Raw genomic sequence first — 24,326 nt, 5'->3', positions numbered from 1 at the left:
ATAAAGTAATTAGCAATCATTACCAATAAACTGATATTCAAGAATCATTGGTTTGGGTGCTGAGTGGTTTAGAGACTCTTGGTTTCAGCTCAGGTCTCATGGGTCAGAAGATCAAGCCTGCCTGGGGCTCTGAGCTCAGTGGGGAGTCTGCTTGAAGATTCCCACCCCTGTCTGTCGCCCAACTTCTGCATACACACACTCTTTCTCCCTCTCAAACAAATAAATAAATCTTAAAAAAAAAAATCATCGGTTTTCAGAGCCAAAAGAAACCAGAGATATTATCTAATCTATTGGGAGATACCACTTGGTGAATCATAGACACTAATGATGGACACTATGGGCCCTACACCTAAAGAATGTACACAGTACATCCTTGAAAATGTACATACAATTTTAGGGGCTCTACTGACTCCTTGATGCCAATGGCTGGTCTTTATCATAAGTAGAGTAGGGGTAAGAAACTATACCTTCTGAACCTCATCTTAACGAATTATAGCTCGTTAAACTGATACCCTCACCTCTTTCTCTTACCCTCGTGCACAAAGACATATTCTTACATATACAGGACAAAAATACTTTCTGTCTTCAGTATGATTATATATGATAAATGATGTTGTATTAAAGATTCAGTTAACTTTTATATGCCATTTTGGGGGGTTAATATCCAATAAGATTTCATTATAAATGAGTGCTCTGTTATACTATAAATTTATATACATAGTGAGAAATTACTGTCCCCAGTGCAAATAGTGACATGTAATACATCTCATTTACTCCAACATAAGTATTTAATTTGTTCTTAGGTACAGGTGTTATAACGAATTTCTACTGAAACGCAATATTGAAATTTAAAAAGGTGGTTGGTTAAGCTGACATTGATTGATGAGTTACTTGCATAGATTATGCATCTATTCTGAAATCTTGCCGTTCTTTGAAGAAATAGGTAACTCAAATAGAGATGAGGAGAAATTAGATGCAGTTTGCCACAAAATTATTGTCCAACTGAGGGGATCAGTGGGGATTATTAAAGACATCTTGGAAATGATGAGCAGTTAAGGCCATTATGTTTCTTGACTGACATACTAAAATGTAATGAAATGGAAGGCTGAAGCTGTTAACTGTATCGATTTCACATATAATTCCCATTGTGGAACACTTTTTGTCTCCCTTTTTCTCTTTCGCTCCTAATATGCATACAATAAATCACATATGTAAAACTATGTAAGCTATGCTTGAATATATAGGTATAGATCTGAATAAATACACAAATATATACATGCATACCTACACAATTAACGTAAAACACAGTATCTTATCCACAGACCTATGCTCGGGCTAAAATTCAAAAGGGAAATATTAGAGAATTCATGAATTTGAATGTATAGCATATTGTGAAGAAAAACATGTACTAGCTTATGTGACATAGTCTTGACACTAGCTAGGAATAGTGTAAAGAAAAACATCCCATACACAGGCAATATTTTTGGTCTTAGTATATGATGAATGTATGATATGGTATTAATTCTTTGACATTTTAATGTTTATACTTACTTGGAACAACAACCACAATATCATGGTATCTTAATTTTAATACAGGACAATGTTAGAGAAAATCAACTAATGCAATCAGATCATAAAACAAAATATATTTTATTTTATTTATTTTTTAATAAGATTTTATTTATTTATTTATTTATACATGAGAGACACAGAGAGAGAGAGAGAGAGAGAGGCAGAGATACAGGCAGAGGGAGAAGCAGGCTCCACGCAGGGAGCCTGACATGGGACTCGATCCCGGGTCTCCAGGATCAGGTCCTGGGCTGAAGGCGGCGCTAAAACTCTGAGACGCCTGGGCTGCCCAACAAAATAGGTTTTAAAACAAAAAGTTGAAGTAGGAAATAATTGAGTGCCAAGATGCATTCCTTTCTCAGAAAAAGACAAGTGGAAACTTTACAACAACAAATAGAATGTTATCATTTGGTCGGAATTGGCTTATACTCCTACTGCTGTTAGTGTACATTCATACTAAATGCTCTGAATGCCCTTTTTTTACTTCTGGTGTCTATTATCTCTGTTTAAGATTCTTATGGAATCCCAAGCACATGTTTTTCCCTGATACTGTCTAATGACCATTAAGAAGGGAGAATAATTCAGTTGTGAACAGACAATCCGAGGAGGCACTACCAGTGTGAACTGAATCCAAATTACTTACCGCCTGATGTTGTCTTATAGGAAACCAAGCTATATAAGCACATAAACAAATTACAGAGTGGGCAAAGTGTACCTAGGATCATGTGCACACAACAGATATGGACACATATACCAGCTTTAGTTCTCATCGGGTATGTTAGGAAAACACTGTTTTCTGATCACTTGTAGTAGCAATCCTGAATTAACAAGATCAAAGGAGTTAGACTATGTAGAGCAGCTGTTTTCATTTTAGGCTTTTTATTTAGGGTAACATTTGATAATTGTATATAAGATATATACATTTGACACACACTTATTGAATATGTTGTATATGCCTAGCATTGTGCATATCCCTGTGGAGACGACAACTGCTCCTATTATATGGGAAACTAAGTAGAGTGTTTTGATCCTTTTCCTTACAAACAGGCTGGACACTAAGCAGCCCTCGCTGGGCTCATCAGGGGAGGAGTGTGGTCTTTCAGTAGTTTTTGTGGGGATGCTGCCTTGAGTTGTAGGCATCTGAGTAGCCTCTCTGTTCTCCCCACGATGCCTGATGGAAGTGGCTATGAGGTTGGCATATGTGATTGCTATATGCTCAAAGAGCCCTAGTCTGGTGGGCTGTGCTCTCTCATCCCCACTATTCTAGGTGGTGCCCTCAGCTTGGCCTTCCAGATTCTCAGGTGGCTTGCTCTTCTTCCAGTTACCACTTTGTGTTCTAGTGGATGAGCAGAAACCTCCCAAATAATGTCTTCCCTTCCTTTCTCCAAGTAAAAGAGACTTGCTCATTCCCTAGGCCTCTTGGAGTCATTCTGCTTTGGGAAAACTTCCTTGAATGTAGAGTGATGGTCTTGAATGTTGGCCATTTTTAAATCTTAGGCTGGGATTCCAGAATGAGCCATGTTTTTATTTTTTTTTTTTATTTTTTTTTTAAATTTTTTTATTTATTTATGATAGTCACACAGAGAGAGAGAGAGAGAGAGAGGCAGAGACATAGGCAGAAGGAGAAGCAGGCTCCATGCACCAGGAGCCCGACATGGGATTCAATCCCGGGTCTCCAGGATCGCGCCCTGGGCCAAAGGCAGGCGCCAAACCGCTGCGCCACCCAGGGATCCCGAGCCATGTTTTTAGTAAGCAGTGCCCTTTCAGTTTAACTACAGGTGAGCAAGAAGAAACACATTTAGTTAATACTTCATACACCACTGGGCCACAAGGATATGCTCTGTGAAGTTTCAAAATTCTGGTTATGTCACATTCAACATGACATAAGTTAAGGAGGTCACTCCGTCTCAGTTCTCTTGCTCCTTTCTTTGTCTCTATTCCTTGGAAAAATAATAGGTTCCAAATCAGAAAACCTCCTCTCTTAAAATGTTTGCATTGTCATTGTGAATATGTCAGTAATCATAGAAGCATGAAAATTACAGTTTTTTTATTGCTATTCTTTAAAATATTGTACTTTGAAAATCCAGTTGAACAATGTCAGTGGGCAAGTTTTTATTTTGCCTTTTTTCCCCCCATGGAGCAAAATGTTTGCTTCATTATAATACAGTTCTAATTGTATCAATATGAGCTTTGAAACAGGCACGACTCCCTGTTGTTGTATTGTACAGTATTGTCTATTGAAGTCCCCTTTGTGGAATAGGGGATTTTCCATAGAAAAATTACCCCTTCCTGGAAGAGTACCAAGGTGAGGGCACTCTCATTGTCTATCAGAATATAACTTTTTGAGAGCCAGAGTTCTCTCTATGGAAGGAAGGACATAAAAGGAATGGAGAACACAGGAACAAACCCTATAGAGATGGATTGCAATGGGAGATGACTCTGTAGAGTCACGGAAATTGTACATGTGTACCTGTGCATTTCAGTATATGTATGCATGAATGCATTTCTGTATGTACAAGTGTATGCACACTCCTGTTTTTCATTCACTAATACGATCTAGAGGCAAGATACCCAAGTAGCAATGAACACAGCTAAAACCCAGATCTTTGTCTTGAATACCATTCCCCACTAAAAGGGATGAGACATCTCTGGAGAAATGTTTGTTTCCATAACTGAGGCAGGATAAAGGTGAGCCTTGAATATAGTCTGCTAGGAAGATAGGAAGTGCTCCAACAAGTGATGGAGCTTGTTGCAAGGATAGAGGAACCAGCTTAAAGAGGACTTCACTGGCCGAATTTGAGCTGGACAATTTGAACACCAAAAGATTAAGGACAATTGTGAATGATAAACCAAAAAAAAAAAAAAAAAAAAAAAAGAAATCCATGTGCCCGTACCACCTATATGGGTTCTTGGGGCACTTGGGTGGCTCAGTAGGTTAAGTATCTAACTTTTGATTTCAGCCCAGGTCATGATCCGGTCTGTGTCCTGTGATCAAGTGCTGCATGGAGCTCTGTGCTCATTGGGGAGTCCACTCGTCACTCTCCCTCTGCTTCCCTCTCCCAAATAAACAAATAAATAAATAAATAATAATGAATGAATAAATAAGATCTTAAAAGAAATGTAGGGGTGCCTAGGTGGGTCAGTCAAGTGAAGCATCTGCCTTCTGCTCAGGTCATGATCCCAGGGTCCTGGAATCAAGCCCTGCATTGGACCTCCTGCTCAGCAGGGAATCTGCTCCTCCCTGCCCATCTTCCTTTCCCCAAGCTCATTGTCTCTCTTGATCTCCCTCAAGCTCTCTCTCTCTCTCTCTCAAATAAATAAATAAAATATATTTTTAAAAGAAATGTGGGTTCTTGCTTATAATAGAGTGTTAAGTGCCAATTTGGAGGAAGTGTTTAAAAAATATTTTGTGACCACCATGCTAAAAATTGACTTATCAAGCTATTAATAGGTATTAATTCTAAGAGATTTTGATAAATAATATTTATATTATTCTGACATAATATCTCCCCACAAATTGCTTATTGGTCATAAGCAGTGGAGCAGAGGTTGGGGTATTGCGGGGAGGGTACAGGGAGACCAGTTAACTCTATGGTGGAGAAATCTGGCAGCGCCTTGACCAAGTATTCAGAACTAACATAACAGGCCAGGGAGGGAGAGAAGGCTTATGCCTCTGGACATGATGCCCTGAGGAGACAGACATCACTCATATTTCATTTCAGTCTAGAATGCATAATCAAAATCCAACATGAAGAAACAAAAGCAAACCCCAAATAAGTAATATTTTATTAATTAAAAAAAAAGACTATAGTCTTCAAAAGTATAAATCACCTAAAAGATAAAGATGGGCTTTGGAACTGTTCCAGCCCAAAGCCAACTAAAAAGATAATGACAGTGAAATGCTAACTTGACCCTAGACCGAATCCTGAACTGGAGAGGGAAATGCTACATAAAGTACATTTTTGGGTCAGGTGACACAACTGGAATGCAGATGAAGATTAGGTAAAAGTATTGTGTTATAGTATGAAATTGCACCGAAGTTAGTGTTATTCACGTACACACTAATGCTTAGGAAATACGCACTGAAGTATTTGGGGGTAGAAAACCATAGTATGTGTAACTTAATCTAAATAGATAGATTCGGATTCTCTATCTCTATATAATAAATACAATAAATGCAATATATATGCATGTATGGAAAAAGATAGGTAATATATGTATATCTAGGTAAAGGGAACATGGGTATTCTATGTACTATTTTCATTCTTAAAATTTTCTGTAGGTTTAAAATGATTTTCAAGTAAGCTTTTAAGAAATTATTAGCAATTATTTGTTAAGGTGAAATAATGTAAATATTAATAATAGGTATGCTCAAGATTTGGGGACTGGTGGGAAAATCTTTGAAGATGACCCAAATGAAGTATATATCAGAAACATGTACATATATATTATTATATATATTTATATATAATATCAGAAAATGTATATAAAATATAAATTTTTCCCCAAATAAATGTGTGAGCAGTGGTGCCTTAAGGAGGCTGGATGCCATGCAATGAATCCTAGAAAATGATCCAGGGACACAGGCACTGCACTGATCTAAACTCTGTCAGCCAGGTTTACAGATTGTTTTCCGTGGAACATTCAAACCCACAAAATTCTACTAGAGGCCTAAAATGTGTATCTGTTCAAACCTAGGTAATATTTCTCCCCTACGCTGAGGCAAATGTACAGTGTGTTTAAGTTAAAATTATTATACTTGCAATGATGAAACAATTTTAATTGAGATTATGATTACTAACATGGATACTGGATTTACAATTTACATACCATATATTCAGGTCTATAAATAAAAAGTTTTGCACAAATTAAAAAATTGCAAGTCTGGAATTTGAAGGAGTTTCTTAACTTATGTCATATGCAAGCCTGACCTGATCATATGTTATGCTGTGTATAGTCTTTAATAATTCTGTTTGACGTGAATATCATGTATTTTGCTCAAATATATGATTTGATATACAGACCCCACTTGAGGTGTTAAATATAACACTGCACATGTACCACATTATCTTCCTAAAATCTGAAAATTTCTATGTCTCAAAATTTATCTGGACACAAGTGTTTTGGTTAAGCAATTGTGGTCCGGTGCTATATAATTTCTTTAATAAACACAATACTTATTCTTGATTAAGTAAAGTAGCAGTTATGAGAGAAAATGGAATACTAGAAAGTTAAATTGAAAATTAAATGCCGAAATTAATTTAAAGGACACAGAATTGGTCAAGATTTAAAAATGCTGACATAAATAAAGATGTTGTAAGTTATCCATAGCCGTGCTGTTTATTTAATTATAAGTAGAATCATGATGTACAAGTATTTTGATTGTATTTTCTCATTTTCCTTCTGTGGTTATTGGTCATACACAAAGGCATACTAGCATAGTGGAAAGCTTTCCATACTAAAAATTTGGACTAAGAATTCTCCTCTTTTTCTGTCATTTTCCAAGTCATTTACATTCCCTGACCAGTTTCCTCCACTGTAAAATGAAACGGGTAACTTAAGATTAATTTGTCCTCTCCTGAATTTCATAATGAAATGATTCTAAAATTCATTACCTTATATTTACGTTTTATTTCTTATCCCATTTTGTTCTAAAAATAGTGCATGGGGCTATAATATCCTTAAGCTGTAAAAGATGTATTTTGTTTATTTTGCAAAAGAGAACCCTCTGAGACTAACCAATTTCTTTTGTACACAGTACAAGTTCCAGGGCCAGTAGAAAACCTGCATGCCGTATCTACCTCACCTACCTCAATTCTTATTACCTGGGAACCCCCTGCCTATGCAAACGGTCCAGTCCAAGGGTACAGATTATTCTGCACTGAGGTGTCCACGGGAAAAGAACAGGTAGGCAAAGGAATGGGCCCAATGCTGCCACCTATTGGATAGTTCTAGGACCAGAGCCATAGGAGAAGATCTACAGACTCTTGGTACAGTCCAGTCCAGCATCTTAATTGGATAGCTAATTACTTTTAAAGTACTGGTTATTAGAAGCGATAAACAATTTAATTTAATTCTGATTGTAAGAGAAGCAAATGGGCAATGAGGTGAAGTCACTGTAAAATAGGATTTTATTTATTTATTTATTTATTTATTTATTTATTTATTTTTTGTTGTCTAAGTAGATAGTGGCCCGGGCGGGTGTAGCCACATTTACATGAACTCATCTGGTCCTAGAAAACATTTTGAGTCCTTATCTTAAGAATGATTTATCTTTTGTTCAATGACCTCAGTCAAGTTACATTTTTTGTTCTTATATATTTGAGTTATTTCTGTCTTCTCCTCACCATCAGGTTGTAGTCACCTGTAGTCATTTTTCATTGTTTTTCAGGAAACCTCTCTCCAGAAGGCTACTTGCTTCCTTCTTACATTTTGTGGTTTGCACAGACCCCTAAAAATAGGACAATTAGATTTTCAGATAAATAAGTATTGAAGGGGAGACACATGAGACTCAGCAATTCTGTTTTGTGACATGTATCTGACTATTGAACGTTTACTTCCAGATTCTCAATCTCATGTGGAAAAAGATATATAGACAGTGCGTAGCTAAGTAAGAAAAACCAAGAGCCCACCTTGGGATAGTAGAGTTCTTAGAATGTCTTATGAAGCCTGCCAAGCATACTGTGGTCTTCATGCATCCACACAAACTGCATGATAGAGATTTTACTTAAAAAAAAAAATGTTTTGCAAAAATCCTTTTCAGAAATCGTTTGAGCCCTAAGTTATGTTGCACAAGAGGAATTACTAAGATCTCTTATATAATCATTCATCCCGGGTTTTTGTTGTTGTTGTTGTTGTTGTTGATTTGCTGTCTTCATGCTATTTAGCTCTTGCTTTCATCCTTCTTTGCAACACATTTTTGGCTTCTCCAATAATGCATTTCACCTACCCACTTAAATAAATTCAGAAATGATGTTACCTGAGACAAATATGAGTGTGAGCATCATTGTGGAGAGTAAAATAATAGGTCTTCTAGAACAAACTGGCTCTGATTTCTCAATGACCTTCACCTCCAGTACCTCATTTCTGCAGCTGTGAAGTGCTGAAAACGGTTCCAACCCACCTCACAGCACTGTAGGAGAGAAAGATTGTGGCAAAGTATCTGTCAGTTTCAAGAACTGGGGGTATATTTCAGCAAGTGAGGGAAGAAATCTACTGTTTTGTAGTGAATTATTCCATTTCGGGTAGAGGAGCAAGTCTCTCTTCCCATGGATTCACAGGCTGCCCTGTGCCTGTCAGAGTTTCGGTGTGGGTGGAATACCTCACGCCATTCGATGTATTGGGTGGCATTAAACACATTGGAGCTTAATGACTGTAAAAATAGCCTGGTGCTATTTTAACTAGAAGTCTACAGAATGGTTTGGGATTTAGTGGGGGAGTGTGTGTCACAAGTTAGGTTTTACAACAACTCATTAGAAGGCTAGAGTGTAGTTTTGTGAGTAAGAGTCTAATATCCAATTCTGTGATTGCACAGAATGGCTGTCATTTCTGCTTTAGTGTGCCTCCTGAATAACAGTTTGGCATTTTATGTCTCCAGAATATAGAGGTTGATGGACTATCTTATAAGCTGGAAGGCCTGAAAAAATTCACGGAATATACTCTTCGATTCTTAGCTTATAATCGCTATGGGCCAGGAGTATCTACTGATGACATAACGGTGGTTACACTTTCTGATGGTAAGTCATAGACAGTGAAACTTGACTCACGTATTTGGTAGTAATGAAATAATGTTGCATGTATGCTATAGATTGCATCCTTAAGGTTTTCTAATTGAAACTTCATGGCACATATTAGCATAAATTAAAATTTTGACTAGTTCACTCAAGCTATCTATTATGGTTAAATTTCAGTTTTCAAAAAGGTATATTCTATACCCTGTGTCAGAATTCCTAATAGGTAATCTTCAAAAGTGTGGGTCTTACCTAAAAGCTAAAATTTTTGGGGTGAGGAGGGGTCTCTTTATGTCTGTAAACACAAACTGATTTATGCATGTGTATGGACTAATGTACATCACTCTGTCCCTTTTTAGTTCTCATTCTAAAGGGGATGGATGATGAAAAATGTAAGCGATGGACAGCCCTCCTACCTATGCCACTTAAATTGAAAACATTTTGTAAGGATTTAGGCCAAATAATCCAGTATTGAAGGTATTAAAACTAAGCAGGATAATGCATAATTTTACTTGGACCTTGCCTAACAGGTGAAATATTACACATATTTTCTGAAATATCATAAAAGAGAAGAAGAACTCTTAATGAAAAAGATGGATTTGGCAAAGCAGTAGCAGAGGAAACTAGGAGATCTAAGAAAAGAATAAGAAAAAGTTGGGAAATTTAATGACCAGTCAAAATAAAGGACAGCGGCGTATATGCTATGGGGCCAGTGAAATTCAGGCAGGTGTAGAAATGCAGAGATGGCCTCCATGAATATTAAAAAGGCAACAAGCTATCTCTTTTCAGCAATGATTTCCATGTTGCTGTATATAATTCTGTAAATTATTGATCTTCTGAATTTCAAGGAAATAAAAAAAAAGACCTTAACTTGTGATTCCTTAACCAATCCATCATGGTTTAATCTGGAAAAGTATCTGGGTGGATATTTCACACAGTATCAGTGGATCGAGGAAGGTCATGCATGTTATTAAGGACAGTGCTGCAAAGACACAGGAAGGATGCTCATTTGCAATCTCAACTTAAAAATATATTTTATATGTGACACCACTTCAGTATCATTTTTAATGCCCATCCATCTGATTCTGTTATTGAAGACAGAATAGAATATTTATTGGCAGAATAAATTACTTCACAACTTATAATTATAAAAATAAAAGGAAAACAAATGAAAATGAATATTTTACATAATTTATGTAGATTTCATTCACACTCTGAACTGTAATACTGTGGCCTTATTCTCCACTTTGGTTTTGAATGTCATAAGTGAGAGAGAGAGATTATTACTCATTAGTCCAAGAATTATTATCTCTAAGTGTTGCAACAGTTAGGACTTAGAAAATACCTGTCACTAAATAAAAGGATTTCATGACCCTAACTCTACAAGTGTCACCAAGCAAAGGATGCCAACTTATCTTTATTGATGTATTTGGTGGGAGAAAGCAAGAACTGAGTGGTCCCCTTGGAGTGGGCTCCTGGACCTGCTCCCCATTCCTCTTCACAATCAATTCATCTTTTTTGATTTCCAATGAAAACCCCTGCACTCTTGGCTTTCTATCTCTTGTTATCCAGTCAGTCCCCTTCTTCCTCTCTATCTGATGTCTTCTCTCTATCGAAGCTGTCCATGCGGAGGGCACACATCATACAGAGATGTATTTCATCACATTTCATAGCCTCCCACTTCCCAACCTGCAGTCGTGAAGCTGTCTTCTTGACTTTCTGGGTGTTATAAAAGGGAGATGTTGTGGGAATTAAATGGGCTAATCCATGCGAGCACCTAAAATATGAACATGCCATACATTTAAGTGTTCAATAAATGTTATCTATAACAATGCACATGTCACTTTTTCTCCTTCTACTACATGTTCCTTAAGGTGAGGGATGCTGTTATATTCATCTCTCTACTCATCATCTCAGTAAATACTTGCTGAATTAATCAGACAGTTCAGCCAAACAATACAATTTTTTGTATGTGTAGATTTATCTTTCGGACTTCCCGTTTATGTGGCTAATTTAATAGATGACTGTGTCTACATCTGTGTTAGAGAGAACATTGTGTTTCTTATCAGGTCAGAGGAACCCTTACCATAAAAATTTATATTGGGACCATAAAAAATGGAATAAAAGCAAAATAAAAATGCAAGTAATTTTTTTTTTCTGAATCAATTATCCCAATGGTACTCCTGTTATGCTAAAATGCTTGTGAAGATTTTTATCCTGATAAGCTGTCATCTCTAATTTAGCCTGCTTTTTAATTGTATTTCTGGGAAGAAAAATTGTTTTTCATTCAGATTCCTCCACTTATTGTGTCATTTCTTTATAACGATCCACTTCTTTAAACCATTTGGGATTGTAGAATATCAGATCTAGGCAGCCTGGTATTTAGTGTGGAATGTAACTAGTTTTGCCAATTTGTTCCCAAACACTGTCTCTTTAACTAGTTGACAACTGTAGCTCATTAAAATATTTTATGAGTCAATTAATATTTATGAATTTCCATGCAGGCTTGCTCTGTGCCCAAAAGTGGAGGGAACCAATTTCATAGGCAAACTTAGCTTTAAGAATGTGCTTCTTACGGTTGTCACTGGTATTTATTGAGTACTTATTAGTGCAAGGCCTTGCTCTAATCACTTTGCTTTATTAACCTTTAATCCTCATGATACTATAATTTTTTCCCTACTTTACAGATGACAAAACTAATATTAGAAAGAAGTCAAAGGTAAGCAGCAGAGCCAGGTCACATAAGCTAGTAAGAAAAGGAGCAAGATTTAATGTGAAAAAATCTTGAATTTCTCTTATTTTGTAATGAATTTCTCATATGAATTGCTTGAAGTACAAAGCTCGTAATCATATATCAGTTATTTCAATCCATAAATCGTGTTCAAGACAGCACACATTTGGTAAAGAGAGGGATTCAAGTGTCTGTCCATATGGACATTCAGTTACAAATGTGGGGACTTTATGTACTCTACAGAATGTATCATCATATCAAACCACCATGTGGCACCATATTGAGGGGAGTTTCTAGACCAAATACCACAGATTGGCTTTAAGGAACCTGTTGTAAATGATAAATTGCTTGGCATTTTAAAGAGAAAACAATGAACTATGGTCTTCTTCTTTTCCTCATGAGACAACAAAATATCTTGGGAAATCAAATAAAGAAAAGCTCAAACTAATGTGGATTCCATTTACTTCCACCAAGCAATTAACCCTATCTACTATATCTCAATAATAGGGGAATTGATAGTGAGAGGCGAGGAGTGGAGATAGATAACTAAAAATGCTACAGAAGAAACTCTCTACTTTATTTCCTGATTATGTAAAGCAAGAATAGTCAATGTACTAGAAGTTTGTGAAGTTATACGATGGAGCACTTGGCATTTTTTTCAGTCGGTGCCTATTTTAATCTTCAGTGCTTTACAGAATAATTTGAATATGGATCCTCTTAAATTCTTCTTCATTGTGAGGATGTCAGTCTATTTAATTTTTTCCGATCACACACATTGTTATTATTTCCAGCATATTCTATTATTTCCTCTTTTAAAGAAATAGACTGTGGAGATGGTCTTATTAAAGCCTCTGCATTCTCGCCTTTCCTGAAAACTGGACTGGGATGTCCATGGGCCTGTGAAGGTAGTTCAGGGAAGTCTGTTTCATTAATGTAACATTTGAGAAGAGTTGAGAATATAGAAAGATTGCCAAATGCAGAAGAGCCCTTCTATTTTAGCTTTAAAAAAAAAAAGAATCTTAATGTTTTAATCCTAGTAACATAAAATGGAATATAATATATAAAAGAATGAAAGTTTTAGAAATGAGTTTTGAAGGAAACTTATCTATTAAGAATTAAAAAAAAAAAAAACACACACATACTTTAAAAGCTCCACGTAAAAGGACTTCCAAATACCACCAAGCATGTGAAAAGATGTTCCTCATTATTAGTCCTTGGGGAAAAGCAAATAAAAACAGTATATATATATATATATATATATAATGAAATGACTAAAATGAAAAAGATTCAGAAGTAAAACAAAGGTTGGTAAGGATATGGGAATACTGGAAATTTGCTATATTCTTAATCAGGGTGTAAATTGATGTGACCACCTTGGAAAATTTTGTCTACTAAAGCTGGATGTATATATAACCCCATAGGGGTTTCTACTGCTATCACTGCTATCAGGATTTCCAATCCTAGGTATATAATGAAGGAAATGAGTGCAGTTATTCATCAAAAGACATGTACAAAAGTTTTCATAGCAGATTTATTCTCAGAGCCCCAAATTGAAAATAATCCAGTGACATTCATCAATAGGAGTAAATATAAAATATAATAGTCACGTATTAGAATATGTAGGAACAATAAAAAAGCAAACAAAAGCACTGAAACTACTGCAAAATGAGCCAGAAAGAATGAATCCCAAGAAATAATAATGAGCAAGAGAAACCAGGCTGAAAAAAATAACTGATTGAATTTTTAGTAAGCTCAAAAGCAAGCTAAACTAATCGATGGTGTTAGAAATCAGAATAGTGGTTACTCTTAGAAGGATATTGATTGGGAAAGGACCCAAGTGAACTTTTCAGGATACTGAAACTATTTTATATCTTGATCTAGGGGGTGTTTAAATTCACATTTAACACACCACATACATATAACTTTATCCAATAGCGCATATAAGATTTGTGCATTATACTATGTGTATGCAAACATTAATTTTAAAATATAAAACTGCAAAAATAAAGCTTGTTATGACTAAAACCTTGAGTATGAAAAAGGTTTTATTATGTCTTATAATCTTTCTGTTAATTAATCAATTAGCTAATTAATTCAACACATATTTGCTGCACGTGACCCGCATGCCTGACACTCTTTGATACTGAGGATTCAGCATCAAAAGGGACAAGAATCCTGGACCCTGTGGGGATTATATTCTATATTTGAAAAGAAATATAGTATGAACTAAAATAAATAGAATAAAAAAGCCTATTTCTTAAATCATAAAATATTTTTTGAAAGAATTCTTGCTGACCTAATTTATGAAAACAAGCCTCCGGTGAGCTTTTTTTTGTTTTTGTCACAAGCTGTGTTGACCACAACTTTCACCAAGTACTAAGATAAGAAATTCAAAATGAAAATAAAGCAAGTGATTATAATTCTTATGGTGTCCAGAAAGGCCCAGGAGCTAGTATTTAAGTAAGTATTCATTTGTTCATGTAATCGAGTCAGTAACTATTAATTGAATGTCAGTTTGTGGGCTGTGAAGATTAATCAGACATGTATCATGCCCTCATGGTGATTACTTTTCAGAAGGCAAACTCAGAGTAGGGCATAAGTGAATTCATATAGATGAAGGTAAATATAAGGACCCTAGAGAAAATATAAGTACCCTAGAGAAATGTAGATATTATCCAAGTTCAATTTCAAGAACGGGCAACATGACAGGAGAAGGGTCCATAAATTCTTGAAAATGCTGAGAGCATTTCTTTTCTGGTAAATCAATTTGTCATGAACACAATAGGGACTACTCATTTTACAGATTAATACGTGGTAAGCGTTTATTGAATACTATTTGCATTTCTTTTGTGGGGCAGAGAGCTTTATTCTGTTTATGACTCCTCTAGGACATCCAGGATAGTGTCCGACACATCCCAGCCATTTAGTGAATGGTTATCTTTGAATTACTCACGTGATGGAATATTCACTTTTTGATATGGTAAATATTCACTACAAGTATTATGAAGAAAGCTGTGCACGTCCCTCCTTCTTCCATGAAGGAATGTGACAATCAAAATGCAGACAAAAGAAAAAAATAAACCTAAAAAATCCACAAAGAAAAATAAACTGCTTTTTTGTTAATGGAACTGATTCGATGAATGCTATTTGATAACCTGTTTGCATCGCTCACCCATAGGTTTAATTACAGGCATATATAAGGACAGATGTATTCCTTTCACTTTTTAAGAGATAATAAAGATTGCGGTAAGAGGATTAAGCAACATGAGTGACCATTAGCATGACACATTTTATAATAAAACCATGCAGATCCTGAAATACACAATATCTTAGGCCTTTAAAACCACTCTAGGAAATCTCCTGTGTGTTTTTATTGGTTTCTCTGGGAAGGTTGTAACCAGAAAGCTGTAATTAAATGGCAGTGATTGCTATCATGACAGGTGCTCTCTTGCCTAACAGTTTGGAGGTGGGGCTATCTGCACAGATTCTTATTTTGGTAAAATGAGAAGAAATAAACAGAGACAGCTCTTTTTCATCTCTCCAGGAAAAATGTTGAAGCACCACCTGGATCAGCCTCCCTAATTACCATGATGAACTGTGAAAGTCATGCTTTCTCTTTTCACAGAGGGCTTGTAGCTTGTCTTTTCTGACTTGGGCAGTAACCGTCTCACCTTGTTTTGTTCCTTTTAGTGCCAAGTGCCCCGCCTCAGAACGTCTCCCTGGAAGTGGTTAATTCAAGGGTAAGTCATCATATGGACAATCATCTTATGGTTTCACTCATACGTGGGATATAAGAAATAGTGAAAGGGATTATGAGGGAAAGCAGGGAAAATGGGTGGGAAAAATTAGAGAGGGAGACAAACCATGAGAGACGCCGGACTCTGGGAAACAAAGAAAGGGTTGCAGAAGGGGAGGTGGGTGGGAGGATGGGGTGACTGGGTGACGGGCACTGAGGGGGGCACTTGGTGGGATGAGCACTGCATGTTATGCTATATGTTGGCAAATCAAACTTAAATTAAAAAAAATCAAGGGTAAGCCATAGAAAGGTTTACTATTTCATTTGCTACATGTGTGCTTTTCACTTGCCCATCCATTCACCTCCTTGGGTGCACGGTGGTTTCCATGTGAGGAGATGCTCCAGGACAGCACAGTGGGTGAGCAGCATGGATTCTGCATCTTCAATCACACTTGAGTTAATTAAAGGAAGAATTTGTTTACTAATAGCACACAGTTTTATAAATGTGATTAAAGGCTGTTCCATCAGGAAGCAAAGACGTCTATTTATTTATATTTACCAGTATAGGATATAATGCGCTAGAATTAACAGTCGATTGAGGGAATAAACAAAACTGTCACCTTGAAAGAGGTGGAATACAGATTGCTTCCTGTTTCATCACCATCCCTATCGTTCACTTATAAATATATGCATCAGAGGCTGTTTTGGGGTCCAATGAGGTTATGAAGCAGTGTTATCCGGTGATTAATATCTTCCTGGCCTGGAACATTGATGTAACTTTCAAAAGAATTTAAATGAGGCTGAGTATAGCTGCAGATAAGGAGCCTAATGCCAGAAATCGGTCTTCTATAAACATCTCTTTATTTCAAGTATTCCTTGGGGTTGAAAATAAGCTAAAGCCATGTCGTATGGTAAAGCAAACAAGAATTGGTTTGGTTTGACTCTTTGACCACTTGGTTGTGTGCTCTCAGGGAAGTGATCTCACTCTTCCCGGGCCTCAGTGAGGGCAGATCAGTCTAAGCTCTGGGACGCAGCAGGGAAATTTTATGAGTCTTCAAGAAAACCATACTCTGGTTTTTATTCTAGCTTTCTCTTTTAATAACTGTATGTGATCTTGGAAAAGTTTCTGACTTCAGCAACCCTCTGTTTTTGTATTCATGGAGTATGAATGTCAATGCTTTCTGTATTGATTTACCATGAAGAAGTAGTAATAGAACACATACAGAGGATCTAATTTTGTGTCAGTAGCTATTCACTCAATGTACAATTCCATGCCAGACCTTGCAAAAATCTCCAATGAAGCCCTGTGTTATGACTATGATCAGATTTGCCTCTGTCAAATGAATTTGTCTTTTGGGACAAGTGAAAAGTCTCTAAAATTGTTAGCCTCTTACATTTTTATTCCCCATATTGGATAAGAACTAGTAAAATAAAATTTAAAATTAGAAGAAGTAAAATAAATAAACTTAAGGAGAAAACAATGAGCTAAAGGAAAATAACCAGAAGTAAATATCCCCTAAAAACTATATTATTATTGGCAACAACATTAAATGTTTTGCATATGTGCCACTCAAATTAGGAGACTGCTGAATCACAGTCAAGTAGATTTTTACGGTTATTGTAGGTTGTTAATGAATGAAGTTTGGAAAACCTACTATGATTTCTCTTGTTTTAATGACTTCTTTTTATTTGGCTTTTCACCTGCCTCACATCATTCCTCCAGAGAACTCAGAAACTGATACAAACTATTTCATGCGTATGTGTCTGTGGTCATATTCTTTAAAAGTCTACTCCAGGAAAGATGAATGTTTTCTTCTGAAATGTGAATAAGGCATTATTGAATGACCTTGGATGCTGACTGTATTTAAATATGGATTTTTACTGCCCTGATAAGGGAATTCCTGTTTTGCAAAATTGGATTTTCAACTGATTTCTATATATGTATACAAATACCGCGGCCTGTACTCTTCTATAATATGCAATGCTTGCAACAACCAAATATAAGAGCTCCTGTTTCTATCCTCCCGTGGTTATATCTGGAACATTGTATTGCTAGAAAGTCTAACTTGTTCGTTAGCATTTTAGAATGAACATAGCAGGCCCCAGCCCTGGAAAACCGTTTATTTGCCTGCCTTTCTCTCTGTTAATCTTATTTTCTAGCATTTAAGGAATTATAAAATATGAGTTTGAATTCTTCTTGGATTCTTCTTGGTTTTTTTACCAAGGAGAAAGAAACTGGATGGCCAAAACACTGGTTTTATTTATTTATTTATTTATTTATTTATTTATTTATTTATTTATTTATTTATTTATTTTTATTCCCACTATTGATGAAAAGACAAAAACAAGATTGTATTATGATTTTCTTCTTAGGTGTGATACAAAAGTTCTCAAGTATATTAATATTTACCCCAACTATTACCATTTTAAGAGACAAAACCTATTTAAAAGGGAATAGTTTAGTTGAATAAGTAGTAGTATTATCTTTCAACTAAAAGAATTACATTTATGTTTCTCATTTTACTTGGAATTTTTATTTAATATAGAAGGAACAGAGCTACATTTAAAATTTTTATTCTGTATAGTATTTTCAATTGCTGAGCATACTTCATCATTTTATTAACAGTCAATGAGAAAATTTGGCTGTGCTTATGTTTTTGCACACAGATCTCTAGGATTTCTGTACATAGAATTGAGAAGTCACTATAAGGCATAAAATGACCATTTATAGGTTGTTAAGGTTCTGGTTACCAATAAGCCAACAGGACTGAGAAATCATGTCCCAAGCTATGCAAACAGTATGGTTCTTAAACATTTAGATAAAAGAATGAAAAAGAATTCTGTTACTATATAGTTCTTAAAACCCTCATGCAGCAGATTACCTTTATAAAGCTATAATCATAGAACAGACTTGATTCCCTTTCTGCAGGCTTATGTGAACACAAATTTTGTTCTGAGGGAATGGCTTTATGTAGCTATAGATACTCATTTTAGGTAATAATGAGTCATGATTGTATGGTTATTTCTCATACTAAAATTTCTTTACAAGAAATAACATCTTCGTAAGAAAAGAGAAAATAATGGTTTACAGAATGGACTTTAAAATGTGACTGTTTTATTGGGAAAACTTTATAGGGATAATTTTCTTAAGATTTTTACTTTAAAATTCAATTATTATTTGAAGAAATAAATATTACAACCTAATTAGTTGGCTAGACTATAAAGCGTAAATTATAGACTGGGAAGAGCTTCTACTGGTACTTGACTATTTTCCTATGTTCTGATATAAAAGTTCTGGGAATAAGAACATTTAGAGACGCTACAATTCAAGATGCTTAGGCTCCTTTCCTAGCTCTTTGAGACCTTGGAAAGTCAAGATCCGTTTCATTGATTCACTCAACATTTGCTGTGTGCTTGCAATATATCTACTGTATAATGTGTACACAGATACACATGCGTGTATACTTATGTATGCACTGCATATACACCGACTATATGACTACATATACCTAAGTGACCCAGTCTTTGCCTTCATGGAACTCATGGTTTACTAGGAAGATATATGAAAGAAAATTCACTTTTATTGAAACCAAATTTGATCGATTATAACTCCTCAAAGTTACAATTATTTTCTCATTGATAAAATGAAAGGGTTGGAGAGATAATCTCTAAAATCTCTGTGGCTCCAAACATCTACGTCTGTATCTTCACTTGTCACACCATTTCTTCATCATTTTATCTTTACAGATTTAGAGAAAATAGACACATATATCGATCAAAGTATACCAGATTTGATTTACATGTTCAGATGCTTATTGATTAAGCACTGTGGCTGATTACCAAGAATGAAATTTTAAAATTAAATAAATAAAATCCAGTATATCACCAGGCATGGGTCCTTGTATAGGTTTAGATTTTTTAAATCTAAAAACCCACGTAGAATAGTGGATTCCTCTAGTTATATCATTGCACTTTTCTGGTGTTAAAATTCTTACCCTTGAACACCAAATACATCTATGTGGATGTAATTTTGTTGCATTCCTAAAAGCTAATACCCAGTGGGTCACTCACAGTTTGATAGTGTGTGTGATGCCTTAATTGCAACAGTAGATAAAGTGACTGGTGTCTCCCTCTATCTTAGTGCCTCACTCCCTCATGTGAGCATTTTGGCATGCTTAAATAACTTGAAAATTAGTTTAGTAATCATACAATTCCCTTTACCTGGAAACTACCCAAAGGGAGATTTAAAACAGCAGTTTCCAACTCCAGGAAACATAATGATCATTTTGGTCTCAGATATTTTAACATCTTTTTTTCTTTATTTTCTCTTTGTCTTTCTTTCCCTTCTTTCTTTGAAAACAAAGCAGCAAACAAACAAACAAAAGCAAAGCAGAGGTCATCTAAGTACTGTATCATTGGGTAACCTCAGGAGGGCATGTGGCATAATGGAGTAGGTTGGACTCAGGCCTCTGTCCCCTTCATTGCTCCAGCTCTCACATCAACAGAACCTGGGAGTCATTTGCATTTGACTCCCAAATGGGATAGACACTTGTTAGGGATTGTGAGCAAAAGTGTGAAAGTGAGGAGAGGAGAGAGAGTGGAGGAATGAAAAACAAAGAGCCAGTGTGAGTTACAATATCAATTTGCAGATCCTCTGGTCTTTTGGTCTTTGTTTTTTAGGTGTTTTTGTTTTGCCCCTGATGGGGAGTGTCTACCCTTGGCTGTCCAGAGGACACTGGAATTTATACCACATCCCGCCTAAAAACACAGACCCTCTTCTTCAGTCTGTGAATGGTGATCTCTGCCTTGCACATAGACGTAGGTCTCAGAGAACTCTTGAAAACAAACATTTTGTTTGTTTTTCTTCCAATCATCCTAAATCCTTCATAAAATACACTTTGGCCACTGAGTTACGTGGAGCTGGAGCTCTGAGTCCTCCCTACAATGAATTTAGTTGGTTCTTGAAATGCATTTATTGTAGAGAAAGAGGACATGCAGGAGACCTTGGGTGACTGATACCATGCAAAGATACACTAAAAACTGGCATTTACAATAATATTTACACTCCAGACTTTGTACTGGTGTTTTTACTCAATCTTAATATACAGAGCATTTCTACCTAATTATCATGTCTGGTCCAGTTATTCGTTAATACAATTCAAGTGGGTATAGATCTCTTGTATTTATTTTAGTTATTGATCTCTTCAATGATGCATTACCTGAGTGTTCTTGGAGTATAGACAATGTTCAGAGGGCCATGACTGAAATAGTCTTGGGAAGGGTGAGAGAGTGGGAACATAATTATAAGGCAGACAATGTTTCCTGATGGTTCTTACAGTCTAGTCTTTCTGTTTCTGCTATAATTTGTAGAATAGACTGGCTATAAACTTTTATGTTATTAAAATCAGACAACATGTAATTAATGAAAACTCTTTCAAGAATAAAACTGTTTGGGGACACCTGGGTGTCTCCGTGGTTGAGTGTCTGCCTTTGGCTCAGGGTGTGATCTCGATCCCGGGTTTGAGTCCCACGTTGGGCTCCCTGCAGGAAGCCTGCATCTCCCTCTGCCTGTGTCTCTGCCTCTCTCCATGTCCCTCATGAATAAATAAATAAAATCTTCAGAAAAAAAAAAAAAAAAAAAGAAGAAGAAAACTATTTGGTCTGTAATTTGGAAAGAACCCATCTTCATATATCTGTTGTCCTGCTTACATTTTTAAAAAACAGTACTTTTTATTGTAGTAAAACATATATAACATAAAATTTATCATTCTAACAGTTTTTCAGTGTACAGTTAGTTGCATATTGTTGAATCATTACAACCATCCACCCTCAGAACACTTTTTTATCTCCTCAAACTGAAATTCTGCCCCCATTAAATAATAATACCCCATTTCTTCCCTTTCCCCAGGCTCTGGAAACCAATATTCTGCTTTCTTCCTCCTGACTTATTTTATAAAAAATGTGAGGAGACTGATTCATGGGGAAAAAATGTGATTGTCTTTTTACTCTATCTTAAGAGAGAATAAGAACATTCTTAAAGTTTTACATCTTCACAGGGAAATGAAGGATCTAATGAATTATAGTGGTCAAGAATATAGGCCAATGCTTTAACTGGTTGGGAAGAAATACCCCATTTCCCATTATTGATACTGCTTTCAGAATAATTCTGTTCCAAGATCCTATGTTCATGAATTCATTTGAAAAAAATCTACTGACAAAACCAACTGCATAGTTAATAATAGGGAACCAGAAGTATATGCATGGAGTTATTCTGAAGTAACCCTGAAAACATAACTTTAGTCACTTGCATCAGTTTCATAACCTATTACAATTTAGACCAGAGCTCTGAACCAGTAGATAAACGGATCCTTTGATATTTTTTTTTTTGAAGTTCCAATAAGTCAACAGTTTCTATTTTTTTTTCCATAGTGAAAACACAGTCAATGAATAAACTATGATGGGAAGGATATTTGGATTGTAAAAAAAAAAATAGATAACCAATTTTCAAATAACACAAATGAATAATGCCAATTTAAATACATTCTGTAAATAATTTCAATAAAAGAATACACTGTAAATCAAAAACATATCTTCATATCACACTATCACTCATCCCCTTAGAGCTGTTTAGAGAATATTGACTCATGGTACTTTCCTAAGCAATATTTCATGGTTTGAAATGTAAGAAATATAAGTCTCCTATTAGAGACACTAAGGGCTGTGAAAAGTATTTTTTTAACTCTGTTTTGGTCAAATGATTTTTTTTTAAGATTTAATTTATTTATTCATGAGAGACACAGAGGGAGAGGCAGAGACACAGGCAGAGGGAGAAGCAGGCTCCACGCAGGAAGCCCCATGCGGGACTCGATCCCAGGAGACCAGGATCACGAACCTCAGCAAAAGGGAGACACTCAACCGCTGAGCCACCCAGGCATCCCAAATGATTTCTTTCTATAGTTGTCTTTTATACTAAATAGTATCCTTAAAACTTTTCCCAAGTTACTTACTTTGGAAACATCATATTCCAAACAAGAATTAAGTAGTTCATAAACTGAGCTAACTCATTTCCACAGAAAGTACATTTGTACCTGAATTAATTTAAAATAACAATATAAGTTAAGGGAGAAAAAGAAAGAAGAAAAGTAAATTTATGAAAAAACTAGAAGTGAATCTAGGAATAGTCTTACAAAACACCTATGTGCGTAATAGGGGGTTGAGAACCACCTATGACGTCTCTTACAGGATTCAAATAAATTAAAGGCATGATTAAATATCCATGTCTATATGAACTTTTTATAATGTGAACAGGATTAGAAGAATATTTTCTAGAATGTTTCAAATACTTACATGTATCATTTTTTTGTTGTGTATTTTAGGGTTATACTATATTGTTCTTTCCAAATTTATTCTCATTACTGCCATCTGGCACAAAGGATTCGGACAAAGAAACTAAAATAGGTTGTAGGATACCACCCTCTTGTGTGTTCTAGCTTCACTTTAATATTACCTTGCAATCTATACTTCATCACGCTCATTTCTAATGGCTCCATTTCTGGTCGGCTCTGAAGGCAAAGCTCACTTTAGCCTCTCATGAAGCTTAATGAGATTTCCCTCAAGTCATACATTTTTGAAAAGTGGGAGGTTTAATAATGGGCTTAAATTAAATGAACCTAGGTCCAGTGATAAGGTCTCTGATTTTAATTTAGTTCAAGGAAGTTCCCTTATAGTTGGAATGGTTGATTAGTTAGAGGACATGAATAGGTTGAGTCTTACCAGTAGGTAAAAGCAGTCGCTAACTATGTGATTTGAATTTAGAGATGTTGAAACATTTACCTACACACAAAAAAACTTCCTTCACTTGTCTAGCTTTAAAATATTGCTTATCTTAGAAAATAACTGTGAGTATACAAAGTCTTCACCTGTTTATTTAAGAATGAGCATGAGTTATTTTAATTAGCCTTCCTGATATGTCTTTAATGAACACCTAATTTTGACAATAATAATGGCAGTAAATAGCTTTTTCAGCAGGTGTTTTGTACCTGGCAATGTGCTAAGCAATTAAAACACTATTTTATTTACTTCTAATAACCCTATACGATATGTATTAGTTGTTAAACTGATTAATGGAATGCTAACTTTGAGCTGAGCTTATTGCTGGAAAAGCTATAAAGCAGGCAGTCACATCTCCTTCTGTCCTAGAGCTTACTTCAATGCAAATACAGGCAGGTAGACTGATAAGGAAACAAAGGAATGAACAATTAACATAAGAGAATGCTGAGTCATGTGAAGAAAATGAAACACAATAATACGATAGACAAGGACCTAATTTAAATCAGACTATCAGAGAAGACAATTTTTTGGAGGTGACACTGGAGCTGAGTCAAGAATGTGAGAAAGGGTCAGTTTTTTTTTTTTTTTTTTTTTTTTTTTTTTGCACATTTAGGATAAAGCCTTCCAAGGAAAGCCCCTAGCTAGTTCAAAAGCCTTCACAAGGGAATTGTCTATGTGTGATTGAAATAATAGCCATATGCATGGATCACAGATCGCTGGGTCAGGGCCA

General features: G+C 35.6%; 1 protein-coding gene across 5 annotated transcripts in view; it reads left to right on the top strand.

Annotated features, from left to right (window-relative positions):
• DCC (DCC netrin 1 receptor) overlaps positions 1 to 24,326 on the top strand; it is a 1,087,181-nt gene that overhangs the window by 791,717 nt on the left and 271,138 nt on the right. For all 5 annotated transcript variants that reach the window (XM_038525972.1, XM_038525971.1, XM_038525970.1 and 2 more), the window contains 3 exons: positions 7,328 to 7,476; positions 9,167 to 9,305; positions 15,721 to 15,770. In XM_038525972.1, coding sequence (XP_038381900.1) covers positions 7,328 to 7,476; positions 9,167 to 9,305; positions 15,721 to 15,770 — 338 coding nt within the window. The remainder of the gene's footprint in view (positions 1 to 7,327; positions 7,477 to 9,166; positions 9,306 to 15,720; positions 15,771 to 24,326) is intronic.

Source organism: Canis lupus, chromosome 1 (genome assembly GCF_011100685.1).
Source record: "Canis lupus familiaris isolate Mischka breed German Shepherd chromosome 1, alternate assembly UU_Cfam_GSD_1.0, whole genome shotgun sequence".
In the NCBI taxonomy this organism is placed as follows: domain Eukaryota; kingdom Metazoa; phylum Chordata; class Mammalia; order Carnivora; family Canidae; genus Canis; species Canis lupus.
The sequence above is the reverse complement of the archived record's forward strand: the minus strand, read 5'-3'. Positions and strand labels throughout refer to the sequence as shown.